This window comes from Eretmochelys imbricata, chromosome 8 (assembly GCF_965152235.1).
Source record: "Eretmochelys imbricata isolate rEreImb1 chromosome 8, rEreImb1.hap1, whole genome shotgun sequence".
In the NCBI taxonomy this organism is placed as follows: Eukaryota; Metazoa; Chordata; order Testudines; family Cheloniidae; genus Eretmochelys; species Eretmochelys imbricata.
The window spans coordinates 41,471,031-41,495,943 of record NC_135579.1 but is presented as its reverse complement, the minus strand read 5'-3'; the positions used below and the strand labels follow the sequence as shown (position 1 = coordinate 41,495,943).

The 24,913-nt window shown below is 46.3% G+C and overlaps 1 protein-coding gene across 1 annotated transcript in view; it reads right to left on the bottom strand.

Annotated features, from left to right (window-relative positions):
- ATF6 (activating transcription factor 6) overlaps positions 1 to 24,913 on the bottom strand; it is a 334,814-nt gene that overhangs the window by 252,645 nt on the left and 57,256 nt on the right. The window contains exons 8-9 of the mRNA XM_077823826.1: positions 2,562 to 2,747; positions 694 to 785 (exon numbers count right to left, since the gene is read on the bottom strand). Coding sequence (XP_077679952.1) covers positions 694 to 785; positions 2,562 to 2,747 — 278 coding nt within the window. The remainder of the gene's footprint in view (positions 1 to 693; positions 786 to 2,561; positions 2,748 to 24,913) is intronic.

Here is a 24,913-nt window from a genome sequence, read left to right as displayed (position 1 = left end):
GGCACAGAATGTCCTCAGGAGTAATTATTTTGTTTCTAAACTAACTCCAGCTGCTCAGCTGAAAGGGATGCTGACACAAGAGCCAAATTTTAAGACTGACTGTATCAAAGTCAAGGAGCAAGAGACAACGGGATTTTTTTCCCCCCAAAAAAGAGGGGGAAATGGGGTTTCACAAAAACTAAGGGGGTTTTTTTTGTGTGTGAGAACTTATCATTTGATTTTTTTTTAAATTGTTTTGAATTGAGATTTTCACTTGTTTTTGAAAACCAAAATCATTTTGAAACTTGGGATTTATTTTCTCTCCTTTTTATCACTGAATGCAAGAGAGTAAATTATATCAAGAGATCCTCCCCATCCCTTTTTCAACTATTACTTTTCAAAGCTTCTCCAACTTTCAAAAATTGAGAGTGGAGAAAGAAAAGGGGGGGGGGGAATTGGAATACACCCCCACCCCACCCCAGTATCATTCACTGTTACATTACGTGGTAACAAGTCAACTACTGAGAAGCTCTCTTAGCGTGAAAGATAGCAAAAAACTATGCTGTGAGTCCATGGCCTCCCACCACCAGACAGACAGTATTAAAGATCCAGGTAGAAATTAACTGGTGGTGGGGAGGAGATAATCAAGACGATGGAGTTAAATCAATAATTAATTCTATTGTTGTGGGGAGAGGATGGAGGAAGGCAACTTACCTAAGTGGGCCATAGTTCAACATTACAAAGGCCAATATCACCATCACACACACAGCTCTTCTCTTTGGAGAAGGGATTTTAAGATTCTGGTTCTAAACAGGGAGACAGAGCGCACATACAGTGTAAGTGAGGGTTTAAAAACACAAATGCATTTCAGACATTCTAACTCCTGTTGTTGCCTTTTATATTAAGGATGACTTGCAAAGCGTAAAACTTCAGAGGTAAAAATGAGCTTCCCCTTTTTCATAAAGATGTATGAGTGCAGTCAGACCTATTTAAAAATATATCTAGTCCTTTTTTACATTCCATTCAAGTCCCATCTACCAAATTTTCTATGGACAACTGAAGAACCAACAGATTTACAACAAGGAATTAAAACTAAGGCTATCTGCCTCCTATCACCATAGTATCAACACCTCACAGTCTGTAATATATTAATCCTTTCCCCCTCCCCACCCCCTTGAAACAGGGCAGTCCTATTATCCCCATTGTACAGATGGAAAGATGAGGTCCAGAGTGACTTCCCCAAAGCCATCAGGGAGTCTGTGGCAGAGACGGGAATGAACCCATTTCTCCTAAGGTATGTCTACATTGGCAGTTGAACGACAAACCTTTTGTCTTTCAGAGGTGTTAACCTCCCCCACCCACTGCCAAAAAAAACCCCCACAATTTTTCCATGATGAGCACCAGAGTGAACAGCATGAATGCCACTTGTTGGGGGTGGAAGTTTTATGTCAGCAGGAGAGCCAACAAACAGCGGCTACGCTGCATGACTTCTAGCGGCATGGCTGTAGCGAAACAGCCATGTCACTAAAAGCTGTGTAGTGTAGACAAAATTGAGGAAAGGGAGACCTTTCCAGGCCTTCTTCACACATTTAGATACTACAAAGGCCAGTCTAACACTTGCTTTTTCAGCCCCTCTTTCAGTCACCTTTAATGGGTTTGATCTGAAATAAAGACACCTTGCTGGAGCATGAGGTGTTTAAGGAAGTCTCCAGAATAATCTCTTTTCCGCAGACAGTTGCTAAAGGAAACTGAAGTGAATTATAATGGGAATTATGTAACAGGGTTAACATTTGGAAGCTATCGCACAGAAATCTGCAATCCTGAAATTGTCCTGCAGATCGTTTCTCCCTTCTTCCATACCAGCGAAAGCAGAGGCTCCTACCAGTGCTGCTCCTGCACACAGCATGTCCAAGCAGGAGAATAAAGGGAAACTGACTAGGACTGTCACTTGGTTTCCTTCTGCTGCAGTTATTGCTTGAGAAGCAGAAACACCCTCCCAATCATGTGGGGAAAGAAGAACAAAGAGCAGCATAGGGATGGAGTGACAATTTTTAAATCAAGATTGGGTGTTTTTCTAAAAAGATATGCTCTAGGACTAAGTCCTATGGCCTAAGTCCTATAGGATAGACCAGATGGTCACAGTGGCCCCTTCTAGCATCACTCTAGGCTTCTATGCCAACAATTCTGAATGAGGGCATGGAGGGAGCATAACTGCATGTGAGAAGCACATCACTTAATTTAGTGTGGAGTTTCATTCAAATACCAATTTAATTAACAATGGTAATTAGCTGTGTAAGTAAACAAACGTAATTCAGAAATGATGCATCTAGCAGTGCATCTAGACAGCATGCTGACATGGGGACTCTGGCTCCAGACCAGCGGGTGAGGGAAAAGGAAGGGGGAAAATGACGAACATGTGCATTATTTTAAACTAATAGCAGACAGAGGTCCGTAACAGCCATCCCTATTGCCCCCAGTTGTTGGCACATGCCATTATGATGCCTGTAACAACACAAGTTCATTACCATGCTGTTCTAAACAAATCACCGCATGGATTTCGTCCTTCCACAAACACTTCTTACCTCTAACACCAATTCATCCAGCTGCCTCTTCAGTGAACCATTCTCTCTCTTGAGCTGCTCATTCTCCAGCAAGGCAGCCTTCAGCCTGGCCTCCAGCCCCAACATGTATTCCTTCTTCTTCCTGCGTGACTGGCAGGCTGACTCCCGGTTTTTGATCATGCGCTGCTGTCTTCTCAGGAGGTTACTCTAGATGGGGACCAAGCAGTCCGGTTAAAATGGGGAACCCTAACCTACATGCACATTGGTCATCTCATACACAATTTCTGCTCTGCCACTTTTTCAGCCAACTGAGCACCTCTCTCCAAAAGTTCCTAATGTGTTCATCATTGCAGCATCTAGTTTCTTATCAGGTTACACCCCCAAGAATTAGCTCACAAAGGGAATGAAAGGATTATGTCCCAATTTCTTCTCTTCTCTGACCTGTACTTTCATATTTCCTTGGCACAAACTGGTTCCCACCATATACAGGAGTGCAGAACAACTGCTGTGCTTGTGCAGCAAATGATTTTTAGGGACCAATTTATGAGGAAAGGTAAAGAACTTAACATGCACAGCTTGTAAAAATCTTGACTAAGAGGGGACACAGTCAAAAACTATAGTGATTATATGCCTTACAGCATACTGTAACCAACAGGTATGAGCATCAAACAGACAGGATTGCGCACGGTGGTATTGGGAGGATGAAGAGCAACAGAATGAAATTAAAGAAAATGTAGCCTCAATGTCAGGAAATTTTTAAATAGTGACTTTAACTCAAATTATGAGATTTCTACCAGTCCCCTTGGGATACTATTTCAGGGGCTATTTAAAACTGGACTGAACAAGGCACTGGTAAATAAACTCTTGCGTTTGCAGGCAACAACCCTGCACTGCATTGCAGGGGAAGTTTCTTTCTATTGCCTTAAATTTTCGTTTATAACCTAAAGCCTAAGAATTTATCCTTCCAAACTCTGGGCCTGATTCTCATTTACACTAAGTCCCATTTACTGAACTAAATGAGTTGCCAACGGAGGGACTGAACAGGCAGGAAGAGAAGCAGGAAAAGCCAACAGAGGACAGGATTTTAAAAAGTACAGAGTGGTTGACCATGTCAAAGGTCAAGGAGGATGAGAATGGAGGCCTTGCTGCTCTTTAATTTAGCAGTTTGTTCCAGCACCTTCTCTCTCAACATCCCAACCTGACACTAGACACTGCTTCAACTGGAATAAAACCAAGCACAGAAACATTTCCATTGATCAATTTAATAAAAATATAAATTTGACACCTAAGCTGACCTGAAAGCACCCTGTTAAAGACAAGAACGGTCATGGTCCACACTAGCATTATCTGGAGTTAGTTTGCCTTAACAAATCTTCCACTGAGTTTCTTTTCTGCATAGGCTAGGAATGGGAACTGTGTTCTTGCTTTATCATGGAGACGCATAGTTAAAGATAAGGAACAACTTCCAATAAACCACAACAGGGTCTGTATTGTTGTTACATTTGTATCGGCCTGGAGTGCAGTGGAGACACACAAGACTGAAAGCTAATTGTTTTCATCCACCTGAAGAGTACTCCAATAGCCTAATAATGGACACACTAGTGGCTTACAACTGTTAGAGTATTAAAAAGGCACATAATTTATTAAAAAGGAACAGAATTTGAATAATTTTGGGAGTAGGGGTTTGTGAAAATCAGTAGAATGATAAAAGAATAGCAGAGTCCGTAAACTCTGCAAGCCAGAAAGCTTTGGTTGAGGCAAATACAAGAGACAAAGTTAAGGTTATTTGTGGCCACTTTAAGTTTCCTTCTTGCAGATAACTGTCTCATAACTACAGTATTTTACTGTGCAGCATTTGCAGCTAATTTTCCTTGCAGACACTGACAGTCATTCTATCATTCTGAAGAAGCCACGTGGCTCACATTTCACTATTCTTCTTCATGATATTACAGCAGGGTTACAGAGACCAAGAAAACAAGCTACAATGCACTAAGGTTTTGGCTTCTCTCCCTGCTGATCTAATTGCGTTCTGTAAAGATCATTTATAATATGGATAGTCTGCTGCCACTGACACAATCCTGTGAAAATTAAGCTGTGTGTACTTATTCCAACTTCTTGGGGGGGGGTATTTTTTTAATGTTCTCTGTAAGCATTGAGCTTTGTGCACAAACACTTTTCTGGTCACTGCTGACTCTTTTCAGAAACTGCAAAACACATTAGATCTTACAAGCACATAAAGCCTTTTAAGAAAACAGGGTTTTAGATAAGCAAGGCATTTGGATATGATATAGTCTGGAGGCTGAGAGCGCTTCAACTACCCAGAGTCCAGATAATCAGTATTATATTGGAAATGTAAGATCATCAACATATTCCACATTCACACAGTAGTTGATGAACGATAGATCCATCAATGGTAATCAGCCAAGATGGTTAGGGATGCAACCTCATGCTCTGGGTTTCCCTAAATCTCTGACTGCCAGAAGCTGGGACTGGATGACAGGGTATGGATCACTCAATAAGTTGGTGTGTTCTATTCATTCCCTTGGAAGCACATGGCACCATTCACTGTCAAAAGAGAGAATACTGTGCTGGATGGAGCAATGGTCTGACCCAGTATAGCCATTCTTTTTGTACGTATAACTGGCACTATTTTTTCCAATGTTTGCATTTATCAACACTGAATTTCATCTGCCATTTTGTTGCCCAGTCACCCAATTCATAGAATCATAGAATATCAGGATTGGAAGGGACCTCAAGAGGTCATCTAGTCCAACCCCCTGCTCAAAGCAGGACCAATCCCCAATTTTTGTCCCAGATCCCTAAATGGCCCCCTCAACGATTGAACTCACAACCGTGGGTTTAGCAGGCCAATGCTCAAACCACTGAGCTATCTCCCCACCACCTTGGTAACTCTTCTCAGTCGGCTTTGGACTTAACTATCTTAATTAATTTTACATAGTCTGCAAATTTTGTTAACTCACAACAGCCCACATTCCAGATCGTTTATGAATATGCTGAACTATACAGTAATTTTTTGACTCATAGCAGACATTCAGAACATGCCAAAACTTAAACACTAGAATTAACTGCTCAACCACATATTAAAGAGCTACATATAATGTCATATGTCTTGTATATTTTCTTTTAAAAAGAAATCCAAAATAAGTATGGGAAAGTTTTCCCCCTAAATAGTGTTTTTTTACAACACTAATAACTAGGCTCATATTGTCCTCTCATCTTCAAAGTTACCTACAAAATTCAAGCACTTTACAAACTGAAGTTGCCATTTCAAATTAGTCCTACAAATAATACTGTTCTGAGCAAACTTTAAGCCCCTAACACGTGACATCTGGCACTGCCTTAACCATGTGCTCACTAACACTCCACATAATGTGGTAGGAATGTCCCACAGGACAATTATTCTGCTAACAAGTTATGGAAAAAATGGTTGGCCACCTTTTGTCACTGTTGTTCTTCAAGATGTATTGCTCATGTCCATTCCATTCTTGGTGTGTGCACGCCCATGTGTGCGGTCATTGGAGATTTTTGCCTTAGCAACAGGCATAGGGCCGGGAAGGTGCCACCTTGAGTGCCGCACTCACGTGCTGGTATTTCAGGCGCCGCCGGCCCTATGCTGTCTCAGTTCCTTCTTGCCAACAGCTCCGACAGAGGAGCAGGAGGGTGGGTAATGGAATGGACATGAGCAACACATCTCGAAGAACAATAGTTACGAAAGGTGGGTTACCATTTTTTCTTCTTCAAGTGCTTGCTCATGTCAATTCCATTCTAGGTGACTCACAAGCAGCATCAATGGAGGTGGACTCGGAGTTCACAGTCTTGCAGCACTGCTCTGCCAAAGTCAGCGTCGTCTCAAGCCTGCTGGGTCAGCGTGTAATGCGATGCAAACGTGTGGATGACGACCAGGTAGCGGCCCAACAGATCTCTTGGATCAGTACCTGTTCCAGGAAGGCTGCCGATTGATGCCTGTGCCCTAGTTGAGTGTGCCGTCACAATCACCAGCTGAGGCACCTTCGCCAGCTTATAACAGTAGAAGATGCAGGCTGTGATCCAGGGTGAAATCCTCTGAGCAGACACTGGGCGACATTTCATCCTGTCTGCCACAGCAAAGAACAACTGCATTGACTTATGGAATGGCTTCGTTCTATTTATGTAGAATGCCAGCACCCTCCTGATGTCCAGGGTGTGAAGCCTGCGTTCCTCATCCAACGCATGGGGATTTGGACAGAAGACTGACAAGTATGAAACTGAGAAACAAACTTGGGCAGAAATGCTGGATGCAGGTGCAGCTGGACATTGTCCTTGTAGAAGACTGTATAGGGTGGCTCCGAGGTGAGCGCCCTGATCTCAGACATCCTGCGGGCCAGTGTTGTTGCAACCAGGAACAAAACCTTTCAGGAGAGAAGCAGGAGGGAGCAGGAAGCCAGAGACTCAAAGGGAGACCTCATAGCTTTGACAGCACAAGATTCAGGTCCCGGGGGGAACCGGGCCCCAGATGTGTAAATAGAGGAGCTCCAGACCCTTCAAAAACCACACTGTCATAGGATCTGCGAAGAGAGACCTGCCTTGGAATGGAGAATGCAATGCTGAAATGGTGGCCAGATGGACTTTGATCAAAGAGAGGGACAACCCTTCAAGTTTGAGGTGCAGCAGATAATCCAATATATCCTGCAGCGAGGCCTACTCGGCCCAAAGAGGCTGCTCCAAGACCCAGCACACAAAACTCTTCCATTTAGCCAGGTAGGTTGCCCTGGTAGAGGGGTTCCTGCCACAGCAAGACCTGCTGAACATGGGTCGAGCATGCCCGCTCATCTGCGCTTAGCCATGCAGTAGCCAAGCCGTCAAGTGCAGCGCTGCCAGGTTCGGGTGCTGGAGATTGCCGTGGTTCTGGGACAGCAGATCCGACCAAAGAGGCAGTAGAAGAGGGGTGGCTGCCGAAAGGCTCAGCAACATGCTGAACCAGTGCTGACAGGACAGGGCCATGCGGGAGCTACTAGGATAATCATCGCTCTGTCCTGCTTGACTTTCATGAGGACCATGTGAATTAACAGCACTGGCAGGAAGGCATACATCAGCACTCCTGACCATGGAATGAGGAAGGTGTCCGCAAGGGAACCTCTGTCCAGACACTGAATAGAACAGAATACATGACGCTTTCTGTTCTGCCTGGACGCAAATAGGTCCACCTGAAGAGTCCCCCACCTCTGGAAGATTATGTTGACCACCTCCAGATGGAACAACCATTCATGGCAAGACAAGAAGGACCTGCTGAGGTGATCTGCGACCAGATGAATGGCATGCTGGACACAAAAGTCCCGAACACTGAGCACCTCCTGACAAAGGGCCGAGGACCTGGCACCACCTTGTCCATTGATGTAATACATTGCAGCGGTATTGTCCGTTAGGACCTGCACCCCCTTGCCTTCCAGGTGAGGCAAGAATTCCCAGCAGGCCAAGTGAACCACCCTTAGCTTGCTGATGTTGATATGGAGGGCGAGATCATCCCGCAGGCAGCGGCCCAGGGTGCTCACCTCACCCAGGTCAGCTCCCCAGCCCAGATCTGAATCTTCGGAAACCAGGGTCAACGACGGGGATGGGGTCACGAAGTGAACTCCCTGCAGCACCGACTTGGGGTCCAACCACCAATGCAGGGATCATAGGATGTGGTTCAGCACCCTGACCACCCGGTCCAGCCCATGTCTGCTGGGAATATAGACCAAGGCCAGCCATGCTTGCAGAGGCCATAGATGGAGTCGAGCATGGGTGACCACATATATGCACATTACCACATGGCCCATCAGACGTACGCAGGTGTGGGCCGTAGTGAGCAGGTGCTTCTTTAAAGGGGAGATCAAGTCTGACATGGCCTGAAAATACGCTTCCAGAAGGAAGGCTCTGGCTCGCGTGGAGTCAGGGACCGCCCCGATGAATTCTATGTGCTGGTTTGGCATCAATGTGGACTTTTTTATGTTTATTAACAGGCCTGGATCCTGGCAGGTGGAACACACCAGATGGAGGATCCTCTGCACCTGCTCCCGAGACCTGCCCTTGATGAGCCAGTGGTTGAAATACCAGAAAATCTGGACCCCTCAATGTCTCAAGTAAGCCGCCACTAGCACCATGCATTTTGTGAACACCCTTGGGGACGAAAACAGGCCAAAGGGCAGTGCCATGAATTAAAAATGGCGCCTGCCCACTATGAAGCAGAGGAAACACCTGTGACCCAGGAATACGGAAATGTAGAAATAAGCATCCCGTAAATCGAGAGCGGCGTACCAGTCTCATGGATCCAGGGAGGGGATGATGGAAGCCAGGGAAATCATGCAAAACTTCAACTTCTTGAGAGACTGGTTGATGCGATGCAGTTCTAGGATGGGTCTGAGGCCTCCTTTTGCTTTCAGAATTAGGAAGTACCAGGAGTAGAACCCCTTTCCATTCATATCCCAAGGGACCTCTTCTACTGCCCCCAGGTGCAAAAGGTTTTCAAACTTCCTGAACAAGGAATTGCTCACAAGAAGGGTCCCTGAAGAGGGAAAGGGGGGGGGGGTGAGAAGGAGGGGTGGCTGAAAATTGCAGGGTATAGCCCCAAGGTACTATGTACAGTACCCAGCGGTCTGAGGTGACCTGCAACCAGTCCGAACAGTAGGGGTGAAAGCGGTTGAGGAAAAGGATCTGCAGATCCAGGGATTTGGCTGGGGCATCACTCTCAAGCGTGCCATCATAATGAGTGCTTCTGGCCTCCTGATTGTTTTGCCAGGCCAGGCTGCACAGGTGAGCGGGAGGTAGAATCATAGAATATCAGGGTTGGAAGGGACCCCTGAAGGTCATCTAGTCCAACCCCCTGCTCGAAGCAGGACCAATTCCCAGTTAAATCATCCCAGCCAGGGCTTTGTCAAGCCTGACCTTAAAAACCTCTAAGGAAGGAGATTCTACCACCTCCCTAGGTAACGCATTGCAGTGTTTCACCACCCTCTTAGTGAAAAAGTTTTTCCTAATATCCAATCTAAACCTCCCCCACTGCAACTTGAGACCATTACTCCTCGTTCTGTCATCTGCTACCATTGAGAACAGTCTAGAGCCATCCTCTTTGGAACCCTCTTTCAGGTAGTTGAAAGCAGCTATCAAATCTCCCCTCATTCTTCTCTTCTGCAGGCTAAACAATCCCAGCTCCCTCAGCCTCTCCTCATAAGTCATGTGTTCTAGACCCCTAACCATTTTTGTTGCCCTTCGCTGGACTCTCTCCAATTTATCCACATCCTTCTTGTAGTGTGGGGCCCAAAACTGGACACAGTACTCCAGATGAGGCCTCACCAATGTCGAATAGAGGGGAACGATCACATCCCTCGATCTGCTCGCTATGCCCCTACTTATACATCCCAAAATGCCATTGGCCTTCTTGGCAACAAGGGCACACTGCTGACTCATATCCAGCTTCTCGTCCACTGTAACCCCTAGGTCCTTTTCTGCAGAACTGCTGCCTAGCCATTCGGTCCCTAGTCTGTAGCGGTGCATTGGATTCTTCCATCCTAAGTGCAGGACCCTGCACTTATCCTTATTGAACCTCATCAGATTTCTTTTGGCCCAATCCTCCAATTTGTCTAGGTCCTTCTGTATCCTATTCCTCCCCTCCAGCGTATCTACCACTCCTCCCAGTTTAGTATCATCCGCAAATTTGCTGAGAGTGCAATCCACACCATCCTCCAGATCATTTATGAAGATATTGAACAAAACCGGCCCCAGGACCGACCCCTGGGGCACTCCACTTGACACTGGCTGCCAACTAGACGTGGAGCCATTGATCACTACCCGTTGAGCCCGACAATCTAGCCAGCTTTCTACCCACCTTATACTGCATTAATCCAGCCCATACTTCCTTAACTTACTGACGAGAATACTGTGGGAGACCGTGTCAAAAGCTTTGCTAAAGTCAAGAAACAATACATCCACTGCTTTCCCTTCATCCACAGAACCAGTAATCTCATCATAAAAGGCGATTAGATTAGTCAGGCATGACCTTCCCTTGGTGAATCCATGCTGGCTGTTCCTGATCACTTTCCTCTCATGCAAGTGCTTCAGGATTGATTCTTTGAGGACCTGCTCCATGATTTTTCCAGGGACTGAGGTGAGGCTGACTGGCCTGTAGTTCCAAGGTCCTCCTTCTTCCCTTTTTTAAAGATTGGCACTACATTAGCCTTTTTCCAGTCATCCGGGACTTCCCCGGTTCGCCACGAGTTTTCAAAGATAGAACGGTGGTGACGACTAAATCCAGTATCTGTGTCCCTTCTTCTAGGAGACCCCAGACGAGGCTGCCATGGCCTCAGTGGCGGAGGCAGCCAGAACTGCTTAAGCATTGACTACGGTGTGTGCATGCTCAGCAAGAAAGGGTGGCTCTGGTTTCTTTCACCCCATGCAGCCTCACATCTGTTTGATCAGAGAATAGACCATTCCCATAGAATGGGAGGTCTTGGATGGACACTACCAACCTGGCAGCTGAGTCCGCTGCATCCCATGCCATGACCGGAATTCCCCCTGCATTCCAACAAGGCCAGTGCATGGGTCACTGACCTGGCTGCCACTGACCTGGCACTGTGGTCTTGGTCATCCAGTCACGCCGTTGAGGTCTAGGCAAGAGGCTAAACTGTCCTTCAGTGCCAGAGGAACCGCCTTCCGGAGACCACAGAGGGGCCATGGATACCTGGATCTGCCTAGAGACCACAGATAATGGTGCCCGGTACGAGGGGACCGGTGACTAGGAGACCAGTGTCAGGGGGACTGGAGGTGGGACAGAGAATGCTCCCATGGGGTAGGCGACCTGGATCAACATCGAGATGGCGACCAGCGGGAAGGTGATCAGTACCAGTAGTAAGGGGACTGGCACCTCCCTCTAGGCAATCCACATTAAGATGACGGGGACCGCGATCTTGGTGCCAGCAATCAATGGTGAGTCCCAGACTATCTCGGCAGTGGCTCCGGTGATCGGCATCACAGAGGTGGAGACAGTGGAGATGGCGCGATGGGGAATGTGCTGGGCAGAGCTCAGTGCCAGGCGTGCACTTCGCACTGATGCCAAGATGCTCGGCAAATCCTGTCGAGATGGTTTGGAGGTCGAACAGAGGGCGGACTCCGTGAGGAGAGCCGGAAGTCAAATATCCCACTCTTTCTGTATGCGGAGCCAAAAGTTTTTACAGATACGGCACTTGTCTTTTACCTATGTCTCCTCCAAGCACTTGAGACAGCTCCTGTGGGGGTCACTAACAGGTATAGGCCTGTTACAATCGGTGCAGGGCTTGAACCCCAGAGACTCGGGCAAAGTCCCCAATGCGACTCTAACTACTAAGATCACTTAACAGGTACTTAACGCTAAATACTGAAGAATCAACTATATACAAGGCCCTACGGCACGAAGTCCAAAGACGAAAAATGGTTAGCCCTTGCAAAGCAAGAAAGGCACTCCGACTAACCATCAGGGGCGGTAAAAAGGAACTGAGAGGACGTAAAACCGGTGGCACCTGATATACCAGCGCATGAGCGTGACACTTAAGGGGGTGCCACAGCCAGCCCTACAGACACCGCTAAAGCAAAAATCTCAGATGACCACACATGTGGGTGCACACACACCTAGAATGGAATCGACATGAGCAAGCACTCAAAGAAGAACTAACTTTTCACATAACTGGAACTAAGCTACCTATGGAATTACTTTGGATAATGCTGGGTTTACCATCTGATGGGAGTTATCCCATGAAAAAATGAGACAACAATTACTCATTTGTAAGCATTAGCAAGACATGTACTAGTCACATAACAGAAGAGAAAGAAACCCCCACGCACAGTTTTAGGCCCTCATAATGGAAAAGATAATGCGCACATTAAAAGACAAGACCATCCAACTTTACGTGCGCTGGCTTTCGGTGCTGGTTTATGAAGAATCTGACACTTTTGGAGTTGCCTCTAAGCTGGATAAGTACAAAGCTGTATAAACATTGCTTTTTCCACCCAAGTCAAACATACTCTCTCATCTACTTATCTATGTAACTCAGCAGTAATGTATAGCTTCCCCAAGAGGAATTTTATTTTTCACTGAAATGTATGAACATAGCCCAGAGCCTAAGATTCTGTAATAAGAGACCTCTGTTGTACCTGTTTTAGGTGATGGACAATTGCTTGCATTTTTTAAAGACTAAAGGCTGGGCGGTAGAACTGAGGCCCTGTCTTTCACATGGCAGTTCAGAATACTAACCACAAGGCCCTGTGGGAACACATGAATGTTGTATTCCCTCATGTACCGACTGTTTGGTTAGATCATTATAACATCTAAATGCAATAGGTATGGCTGTTTTTCAAACCTCTTCCCCATTTCTCTGCTGGAATTAAATATGTTGTTGTCCGAAAGATTGACTCTTCTTGTTTGATTGCACTCAAAGGCTGCCACTTTCTTACTGTTGGTGAGCTTTATTACTAAAGCCTGGGAGATGAGAAGCACATTATTCTGCCTTCTCACATTCACCTTACTACCTGCTGATCTTATTCCAATCCAATTCATCCGAAAAGCTGAGTATTAATTTGTTAACAGTTTATGTTGCTACAGTAGTGTTTCCCAAATTTGGGACACCGTTTGTTCAGGGAAAGCCCCTGGCGGGCCGGGCCAGTTTGTTTATCTGCCGCGTCCGCAGGTTTGGCCAATCGTGGCTCCCCCTGGCGACGGTTAGCCGCTGCAGGCCAATGGGGGCTGCGGGAAGTGGCAGCCAGTATGTCCCTTGGCCCGCACCGCTTCCCGCAGCCGCCATTGGCCTGCAGTGGCGAACCGTGGCCAGTGGGAGCCGCGATCAGCCAAACCTGCAGACGCGGCAGGTAAACAAACCGGCCCAGCCCGCCAAGGGCTTTCCCTAAACAAGTGACGTCCCAAGTTTGGGCAACACTGTGCTAGAGTATAAAAGAAGAAGTCCTGCAATGCTTTCCTCATCCTGTGACATCTGCTTAGACGAGCAAACAAAGAAATCTGTTAGAATGTTCTTACGAGAGCTACATCTGTGCAGCTGTAACCATCACATCTGGTCCATGCTACAGTCACAAAAAACATGTAACCCTTTTAGTGCCGATTTATTGGTACTGGTAGCGTTCCCCCAGGGCAAAACTCCTGAAACATTAGCAATAAGAAAATAATACTATTTAACATTTATGTACCAGTAAAGGTCCATTTCCTCATTAAACACACACAAGTGTCGTGGGTCTGACCTCTCATACCATTTCTTCAGATTGCTACCTATCAGATTAGCACCTCACTCTACTTCAACACCAAGAATTGCAGATTTTTTCCTGGTGGAAACAGGCAAAAAAACCCACCTAAAATGGACTGTCATCTGCTGAGCCAGTCATTAATTTGGTTCCAAATCTGCAACAGTTTTGTATACACAGATGGACTAGGGTATGCTGGATAAAGTTAGGAATAACTATATAGATTCACAGCATCCAAGGCCAGAAGGGACCCTTGTGATCATCTAGTCCAGTGGTCCCCAACCTTTTTGTGGGAATAGCATATTCCTATCCCCAGAAGAGTGTGGTGGGCGCCAGACACCACGCTGCCTAGAAGCGGCAGTGGCAAGAAGCGTCGCTGCTGAAATGCCGCCGAGAAACGGCAATGCTTCCCGGCGACATTTTGGTGGGCGGTTCTCTGGCAGCCGTGGTTCTCCGGCGGCATTTCGGCGGCCCGGTGTCCTGCGGGCATACACAACTGCCCCAGTGGGCGCTATTGTGCCCACAGGCAGCGCGTTGGGGACACCTGATCTAGTGTGACCTCCTGTATAATACAGGCCATAGAACTTCCCCCTTCCCCAATTCTATAACATATATTTTAGCAAAACATCCTTGATAAAGGGCTCAGAAGCATATACTTTAGCAGTGAGAAGCTGCACTGCTAGACATATAATGTACTGTTAGGACTGTAGGCCTTGCTAGAGCCACAGACATAACTAAAAGTATGAACAAGAGTAGGTTAGAATATTAATACACCAGGTATCTGCTAACCAAGTAAGCACATTCCAGACTGGAAAGAATGGTACAAAAACACACAGATCTCTCCAGTAACTACATAAACACACGCCTAAGAGATGGTACAAAAACACACCAACTCCTCAAAACAATAAGGAGGAGATTACCAGATAATGGATGAGGATCATAGAATCATAGAATATCAGGGTTGGAAGGGACCTCAGGAGGTCATCTACTCCAACCCCCTGCTCAAAGCAGGACCAATCCCCAATTAAATCATCCCAGACAGGGCTTTGTCAAGCCTGACCTTAAAAACTTCTAAGGAAGGAGATTCTACCACCTCCCTAGGTAACGCATTCCAGTGTTTCACCACCCTACTAGTGAAAAAATGTTTCCTAATATCCAACCTAAACCTCCCTCACTGCAACTTGAGACCATTACTCTTTGTCCTATCCTCTTCTACCACTGAGAATAGTCTAGAACCATCCTCTCTGGAACCACCTCTCAGGTAGTTGAAAGCAGCTATCAAATCCCCCCTCATTCTTCTCTTCTGCAGACTAAACAATCCCAGTTCCCTCAGCCTCTCCTCATAACTCATGTGTTCCAGACCCCTAATCATTTTTGTTCCCCTTCGCTGGACTCTCTCCAATTTATCCACATCCTTCTTTTAGTGTGGGGCCCAAAACTGGACACAGTACTCCAGATGAGGCCTCACCAATGTCGAATAGAGGGGGACGATCACGTCCCTCGATCTGCTCGCTATGCCCCTACTTATACATGTTTTCTCTTAACTAGCAGGTACAAGGTATAAGGGAGGTAACTAACAACATCTGGAGCGACAAGATGGGTGAGGTAATTATCTGTTATTGGACCAACTTCTGTTGGTAAGAGAGACAAGCTTTCAAGCTTACACCAAATTCTTCTTCAGATCTGGGAAACTAACTCAAAGTGTCACTGTTAAATACGAGGTTTGAACAGATGGCTTAGCGTAAGTAGTTAACACATTTCAATGGACCATTCTGGGGCCAACAAAGCTACAACAACATTGCATACAACATCTAGAGTGTAATGTGGAACTTGTCTGTATCAATGTATAAAAGGAGAAGTCATAGGAGGCACATCTTTGTGCAAGCCTAAGGAACAGCATCATGTTATGTTGATTGAGTTGATACCTTGTTGCGGGCATACATGGGTTAGTGTATCTGGAGCTCCTATGGTGCACTAGGACCGTGCTTTGCCGACAATAAACCTGACCGAGTGCCTTCGCCACGGAACCAAGCCCATGGTCTTTCTTATGAACAACACTGAGGTCTGCTGAACCCACACTGTGCACTTCTGCTAGTGCAGTTGACACCGGAGCTCCAAGAAGAGCAACACTAGCAGCATGAATAATGCTGCAACATCAGCAACACTAACAACAGGACATATTACACAGTGTTCATATTCTAACAGGAGCACAGGACTCTGAGAAGAGGGAGTTGCAAATTTATCTATTGCTCCAAAGAACTAGCTTTTTATTACATGTTTCTGAAATCACTGATATTAAAGCAGGTGGGTTTTTTTCTAAGATAACACCAAACAACCAGTTGGTCCTTCAGCTGAGAGGCCTGGATGTATAGGCAAGCAAAGGAAGGCTCAATTCCTCATTAAGCAGTGACTGAACTGTTCTAAAGCAAGTCTTCATTTAAATAATTTGGTTCATACACATGCTTAGAAGTGGTTAGCAAATGCTAATATCAAACTAGACGCTAATGATTCTCAAATGTTATGTAACGGTTACGAATTACATTTCTATAAGCAGTTGGAATGCTCCTCAAATGTTCAAGAAATTCATTAAGCTTTGCCTATTCCAAGCAGAAAGGAATGGTATGGAAAAATGCAAGGAAGGAGAGTGGGGCAAGGAAACAAGGGGAGTAACTAATCGGGAAGTTTGAGGGGAGCACAGATAGTGAGGGGAAGGGAAAGTATAGGAAGAGAAGAGTAATGTAAGCTGGCGCAGAGCTGCACACATCTACAACGTGAGTACAATTTGATGTAGAAAGTAAGTACAATACAATTAAAGGGTTCAGAGAGAGCAGGAGTCAAGTGGCAGGAAAGGAAGGTTGTTTTAGCAATGGCATTCTGGATAAACTGCAAACAGGGAGAGGGGAAGAAAAAGGGATGAATTTGCAGTAATTAAGGCTCCAGTACAGCAAAACATATAAACGTGTTTAAAATGCACTCTGATCCAGGATAGCACTTAAAGTTAAATATAGACTTAACTCCCACTGACTCTGGTTAAACACATGCTTAAGTCCTTTGGGCTCTTCAGTCTAAGCAAGATCCAGAGGCTGGAATCTGAAGCTAGACAAGCTGGAAAGGCAATTTTTTTTAAACAATGTGGGTAATTAAGCATTGGAACAGGTTGTGATGGAGTCTCCATCACTGCCAATTTTTAAATTAAGACTGGATGTTTTTCTATAAGATCTGCTCTAGTTCAAAGAGGAATTGATTCAGGGCAGTCCTATGGCCTCTGTTACGCAGGAGGTCAGCTCGTCCCTCCTGACCTTGTAATCTATGAATCAGGACCCAAGGCAGGACAGTATCAAGGTACGGACCAAAATTCTGGCAGTCAGAACAGAAAGTACAGAGCAGGCTTTAGAGACAGCAGAATGGAGGAGCTAATAAAGGCTGGCAGCAGCCTGGATGTGGGCATGGGAGGGGATACGAAGAAAGAGAGCAGAGTCAAAAGTGACGCCAAATTTGTAGAAAACTGGGTGATGTGGACGCTTGTGGAGTTAAACAGTAATCAGGAAGGGAATGGAGGGAGGAGAGAAACCCCACACCCCTTTCACTGTCTCATCTCTTTCATCAGTGAGAAGAGAGTTTTAACCCCACGGCGCAGTGCCAAGAGAAGAGACTCAACATTGGCTCTGAACTCTCTTCCTTTTGGGAGTTTAAATTAAGCTCTTAGGGCACTTTGAAAATTCTGAGGCTTATTTCTTAAATGTGTGCTGTCTTTAATTGTGCTTTGGCTCAACTCACAGGGCTGATGTGTCTGTTAATACATAGTATCATTTCATTCTGAGATGGGCGTGCTTTGCAGCAAGAATGCTTTGTAGTAGAAGGTTCACTCGTTCCCTAAGAAACCCCCAAAGAGAAATTCCACAACAGGAGAAAGGCTGCATTCACTTTTTCCAGCAGGTCTGGAGCCAATATATAGTCTTATGGCTTTTAAAATATTATGTGAGGTTTTTAAAGAAGTTAAACCAAAATGGCTTTACCATCAACAGACAGGAAGAATGGGAAAATAATTTGTTTAAAATAGGAAGATGGCTTCATAATAGAAACTGGAATGAACACTAGGAGCGGTTTGTCTCTCTCTACGTGCCAGAAAAACTGAACCCAGCCAATAAGGATGGAAAATATCCATACAAAAAAGAAGAGGTGATGGGGAAGGTCTCAGCACTACTGAAGGGAGATCAGCATACCAGAAAGTCACCCAGCACCTACACAGCCATTCACTAACATCTTTTTCCTGTTCAACATAAAAAGTCAGGTCTTCAGCAGGTGTCAACCAGTGCTGCTTCACTGAAATCAGTGGCACTATGCCCATTTGCATCAATGAAGGATGTAGCTTAGATGCTTATTTCACATCACATCCTGTTAAAAGTTCAGTCACTGCATTTTCTCTACAGCCCTTTTTCACCATTATTTGTCCGTTGGCCATTTCTTGGAGAACAATGTTTTATCAAGCCTCCCATTCCCGGGTTTCTTCTAGGAGGCTTGAAATGTTTCTTCTAGGAGGCTTGAACTGATTTGTTTTAACTTTTTTTTTTTAAACACAGTTGTTTCTTTCAGAAAGCAACAGCCAGGTCAGCTAATGAGAAAGAAAGTTATTTAATCACCTTACCTTCATCTAAGAGCACTACAGAAACACGCAGCCAGAACTCAAAGCTAAAATGTTGCCAACAGTGCTGTGTAGTTAAATGCCTGATGCCCAGCTAACTTGGCAGAAGGACCTCACTGCAAAATCCATCTGAAAGTGATACCAGAGCTGTCTGCTTATACAGTCAGATTCCTCACAGAGCCCCCAGTTTAACACTGTTTGCACTGGAGATGAAATAGTGGAATCTGCTTTTCAATACAGTATTTCCCTTTCCCCCACCCACACACTCAAAAATATAACCAGAAATTGCAGCACTATGCCTTTCCCTAATTGTGTAATTTTTCTTCATCATGGAGCATAAGGGAACTAAATGGTGTTTGGCTAAAAATCATTTGAAATACAATTCTTTTTAACCTATTTCTTATTACCACCTCAAAATACTGAGTGAATTTTTGAAGTCTAATATATTTGCTTAATACATTCTGATTGCTCTTTCACTTCATTCACCATGCAACACTCAAACACACAAGGCAGTTTCTAATCAGCTCAATTTTCCAGCGTTCATGCATTAGCACAACAATAACATTTTGAGCCAAATATTGTAGGACAATGTCTTAATCTCAGCAAAAAGTTGCTTTCATTTGACCAATAAAGATATTGAAATTTTTTTTAATTTTAGAGTCTGGGAAATCATATCTCCACAAAGCATAGCATTCTGGTCTAATCAGCCATAATCACAGAGGGACTGATCCCATCACATGGCTTTTTCCACTACAGCTCTTCACAGTGGTTCTAAGGGTTTCTCCACTAAATGGAGAGCTAACAGCACCCACACTACAAGACCTACATCACTTTTTCCTACCCATTTAGTTACATTGGTCAATACCAGGTTTACAATGGTGCCAGGCCCACACTCAGAAGAGGCCCCAGCACCCGAACCATTGTCCCTCTCCCCCACTCCACCCAGAGGCCCCGTCCCCACTCAGTCTCTTCTCCCTGAGATCCCACTTGCTCCTCTCCGCAGCCTCCACCCCGTGTGATCATCTGGTGGGGCCTGGGGGAGGAAGAGGTCGAGTGGGGATGGGGCCTCAGGGCAGAGCACAGGCAGAGCAGGGGCCATGGTACCAGTGCCGGGGCCCACAAAAGATTAATCCGGCTCTGACATTGGTACAAACCCCAATTTAGCCTCCCTGTAAGGATACAGCCACACCAGTATAAAAGTATTTACCATCCACTATTTATAGAAATAAACTATAGCAGTGATGCCCAAACTCTTTCTGTTGCGCCCACCCCCACCCCCCCAATGGAATCTGTCCACCCCTCACCTCCATTACTACACAGTTGCTCAGCAGAGAAGCTTGGGCTGGGGGCTGAACTGGGGGTGGAGGAGGAGCTGGGGATAGAGGTAGAGCTGGCCTGGAAGTGGAGAGGGAATGAAGGCAGAGCTGGGTTGGGAGCGGAGCGGAGCAGGGGGTGGAGTTGAGCTGTGGCTGGAATGGACCTATGGCTGGGGCCAGAGCAGGGCTAGGTGGCGCTTCCTCCCCATCCCCCATGAGGACTGGCTTAGGCTATGCCACATGCCCCCCCCCAAACATTTCTCCACACCCCCCCATGGAGGTATGCCCCACAGTTTGGGAACCACTGAACTTTAGCTACATGAATACCGGTACAACTGTGTCCATACTGGAGAGTTGCAACAATTTAACTAAATTAGTTTTACTAGGCCTAAATTTATAGTACTGTTCATCACCCCCCAGCCCCACATCACTTCCTCTGCCTTTCTCTCTTTTGTACCCTTTTAAATGGATGTGAAAGGCGACAGGGAAGCTTGAGCAGGGTGGCGAGCAATGCCATAAAGGAAGGGAAATTCTGTGAACAGCTACAGTAGAGAAAGCCATATGATGGCCTTCATTTCTGCACTAAAATTGCTTGTTAAAGAGACACTAACAATTTGAAGTCTAGCCACTTAAAAAACCCTAAAAGTAGTTTCAAGGTACAACACCTGTGTCTGGGTCCACTGCCAATTTCTGCTTCGAATCAACTGACTATAAGCACAACACATAGCACATTATAGTGTACGGAGTGTACATCACCTTTCATTCATATACATAATATACAAAAAGAACGCCAGGACACTCAGATTCAAGGTTCCACATGACAACAGTTACAAAGGTCTTGTCTATACTGCAAAATTACATTGTATTAGAACATGTGTTAACACACCTTCAGGGTAGAGATAAAGCTATCATCAAGGAGCCAGGTACTCCACAGCAGAATGGGAAAAATTCTGCAGCAAGCACCCTTATAGTTGTGCAGCAATATCACTGTATTCCATCTGTGACAGGGTGTGCATACCCTGCTCTGGACAAGGGGGGGTTAACCCCACGCTATGGGTGGCAGAAGTCCTGCCCCTCAGACCGTGCTGGGCATGCTCCAACTACTGGCTCAGTATAAAAGGAAGTAGCCCAGCTTATTCTAGGCTGACTGCTGAAGAGGAAGGACCTTCAGTGGAGGCTCCAGCTGAAGCACCATCACAGCCTTTGATTGTAGAAACTGGAGAGCCTGAGAGCCAGATTGGAGGGCTGCGGCCAATGGAGCTGCAGGGACTCACCTGTGCTGAGGAGCCTGGGAACCCCAGTGCTCAATGGACTTACAGTGCCTGGAAACGCAGTAGGAAGTGACCTAGGCAGGGTGTGTGAGTGGTACCTCCCACCCAAGTAAGGTCAGTGTGTTTCAGTGGGAGTCCCTGCTGACCCAGTGGCAGACCATTCTGCCACTGTCAGGGCCCTGGGTCGAGGCCTGGTAGAGTTGGATGGGCCTGGGCTTCCCTACCTGGGCCACCACCCCCCTGGTGGCGGCTTTTTCCTTTTCCTTAGATACTGGCCATTGTCCTGTGCCTGAAGGCGGTTATATTGACTCTTGCCCCGAACGCAAGGGCTGACAGAACTGACTCTAGCCACTTTCTGCCTAGAGCAGTAGTCACCAACCAGTTGATCATGATCTCCCAGTTGATAGCGATCTCTGGCGGTGCACTGCTAAAGCAGACTCCCTGGCCCTGCGCCACTCCTGGAAGTGGGCAGTGCGGCCCTGAGGGTAGGGAGACAGCGGTCTCCCTCTGCGTGCTGCTCCTGCCTGCACAGCTCCCATTGGCCAGGAGAACCGCGGGAGCGGTGCTTGCAGAGAGGGCCAGAGCCACGTGTTCCCCGCAGCCTACAGGGGCGCTTTGCCACCTTCTGGGGGTGGTGTGGGGAGCCTGTCTTGCCTCGCTGCGTCTGCCACTGACCAGGAGCTGCCAGAGGTAAGTGCTGCCTGGTGGGAGCCAGCACCCCAAGCCTCCTCCTGCACCCCAAGCTCCCTCCTGGAGCCAGCACTTCATACCACCTCCTGCAACCCAACACTCTGCCCCAGCCCTGACCCTCATCCCAGAGCCAGCACTTCGTGCCCACACCTTGCACTCAACAGTCTGCCCCAGCACAGAGACTCGACAGTCTGCCTCTTGCACCCAAACTCCCTCCTAGAGCTTGCACCCCTCGCCCACTCCTGCATCCCTACGCCCTGCTTCGGGCTCAGCCCAGAGCCCCCTCCCACACTGTGAACCCCTCAGCCCCAACCCAGAGCCCGCACCACACCCAACCCCCTACCCCAGCCCAGTGAAAGTGAGTTAGGGTGTGGGAGAGTGAGCGATAGAGAGAGGGGAGGATGGAGTGAGTGGGGCAGGGCCTCGGGGAAGGAGCGAGGTGTAAAAAGGTTGAAGACCACTGGCCTAGAGGCTGTCGGGGAGACTGTAACAGCAGTGGTATCACAACCCCACCCCAAAAGGGGGACAGGGTGTGCATACCTATTGACACCATCTCTAGAAAGATGAAACCCTTCATTCCCATCCTCCTACAACTACAAAAATCACACAGCTATGGCTCATGATTAGGATTAGTCAATGATTATTTTCAACCATGATTATTTCTAAGAATAGGTTTTTTTATTCTGTTCTGTAGCCCGCCCAGATTCACTCCCCATGCCTCAGATCCTGCAATGTTATCCAGGCAGCAAGTGAGAAAGGCAAAGAGGAGACTGTATCCAGTTTCAGTAACTGGGTCAGACCAATGGTCCATCTAGAACAATATTCTCTTTGGACAATGGACAGTGCCAGATACTTCAAAGGGAGTGAACAGGACAGAACAATTTATTAAGTGATTCATCCCCTGCTGTCCAGTTCCAGCATCTGCCAGTCAAATATTTAGGGAATATGACTGAGAGCATGGCATTGAATCCCTGACCATCTTGGCTAATAGCCATTGATGGACCTATCCTCCATCAACTTCTCATTCTTTCTTGAATCCTTATACTTTTCGCCTTCACAACATCCCCAGCAATGAGTTCCACAGGTTGGCTGGGCATTCAGGGTCATTCCTACCCATGAGCAAAGTACGCAGCTGCGTAGGGCATCAGGAAATTTGGAGCATCACATTTTCCTGGTGCCCTGCGCAGCTGCATGCTGCTCCAGCCCCTGCCCCGCCTCTTCCCCATGACCCCCGCCCCTGCTCTGCCCCCACTCCACCCCTTCTCCAAAGCCTCTTGCCAGCCCTGCCCCCACTCCCCTAAGGACTGCAGCAGGGCTGGGCCTGCACTCACTGGTGGTGGGAAGTGCAGCAACCCAACCGGAGGCCCAGGCCCCACACACACACACCCCCTGCAGGGGGGCTGTGTAGGGCCCCAAAATAGCTAGGGATGACCCTATGTGCATTGTGTGAAGAAGTACTTCCTTAAGTTTTAAACCTACTGCCTATAAATTTCATCAGGTGTCCCCTGGTTCTTGTGTTTATGTAAAGGGGTAAATAACACTTATTCACTTTCTCCACACTAGTCATGATTTTATAGACCTCTATCATATCCCACCATGGCTTTAGTCATCTCTTTCTTAAGCAGAACAGTCCTGCTCTCTTTTTTTTTTTTTTCCTCCCCTCTCCTCAGGATGAATGCTGTTCCATACTCAGATTTTTTTGCCCTTCTCTATACTCTTTCCAGTTCTAATACATCTCTTCTGAGATTGGGTATTCAAAACTGCATGCAGCATTCAAGGTGCGGGTGTACCAGGGATTTAAACAGTGGCATATTTTCTGTGTTATTATCTACCTGTTTCCTAATGGTTCCTAACAGTCTGTTAGCTTTTGACTGCCACTGCACATTGAGCGGATGTTTTCCAGAGACCTTTTCCTCCTCCCGGCTCCATGGACTCCAGCTCTGGCTCCCTGCTGCCAGACTCACAAGACAGTGCACGAAGCATGCACTCTTACCCAACTCACTGCCCCTTGTGAGGAAAGCAACAGAGCAAGAGGCAGCTGCAGGCAGATCCCAGCAGAGCAGGCAGACAGAAACCAAAATGCCAAGCACCCAACTAAATAAGGTCTGGGGATGTACACTCGATGAAAATTGGGGGGGGGGGGAAGAGCTGCTCATTCAGTGCGCCATTCCCCTGACTCATGCACAAGATGACCTAAGGAAAAAATAGTATGTGATCATGTCATGAAAGGCTATCAAAAACATACATGAACAAGGTTGCATAGGTAATGCCAGAATTAAGATTACCTATCTTCTGAATCCTTGATTTTTGCAATCTCAAACATTCCTTTAGCAGTTTCTTCTGCAGGCAATTGTATAGAATTTGTTCATTAAGAAGGAACAGTATTCACCTTTGAACTTCTCTCAAAAAAAGGAGCAGAAAACTTTTCAGTTGCATAAAACAATTGAACATAGAAACCTAGCATTTGGGATGTGCATATGAAAAGTGAATCTCTGACGGAATGCTTTGTGAAGTCCATTAATTAGGGCTTCTCTGCATGGAGTCCAGCTTCTACTGTAGAACCACAGACCTTTTACGCATGCTTCCAGGTGGACTGTTAATGTAACAGAATGCTGTCCTCTCACCCCAGACCCAAGTATGTTTTTCCACACTGTTAACCTTAATTTTGCCCCAATAAAGACATGGTGCTCTTTGACTATGACTTGTTATGGAATTGTAACCTTACCTGTGGGTTTCCTAGGCTTCAAGCTTTTCTCTAAACCCTAATGCTCTTGAGGTAATGTTCCCTCATAGTACTGATGTTTGTCAATTTTTTGTTTAAGGAATTACTTTATTTTCTTAAAAAGAAAAGGAGTCCTTGTGGCACCTTAGAGACTAACCAATTTATTTGAGCATGAGCTTTCGTGAGCTACAGCTCACTTCATCAGATGCATACCGTGGAAACTGCAGCAGACTTTATATATACACAGAGAATATGAAACAATACCTCCTCCCACCCCACTGTCCTGCTGGTAATAGCTTATCTAAAGTGAGCAACAGGTTAGGCCATTTCCAGCACAAATCCAGGTTTTAAAACCTGGATTTGTGCTGGAAATGGCCTAACCTGTTGCTCACTTTAGATAAGTTATTACCAGCAGGACAGTGGGGTGGGAGGAGGTATTGTTTCATATTCTCTGTGTATATATAAAGTCTGCTGCAGTT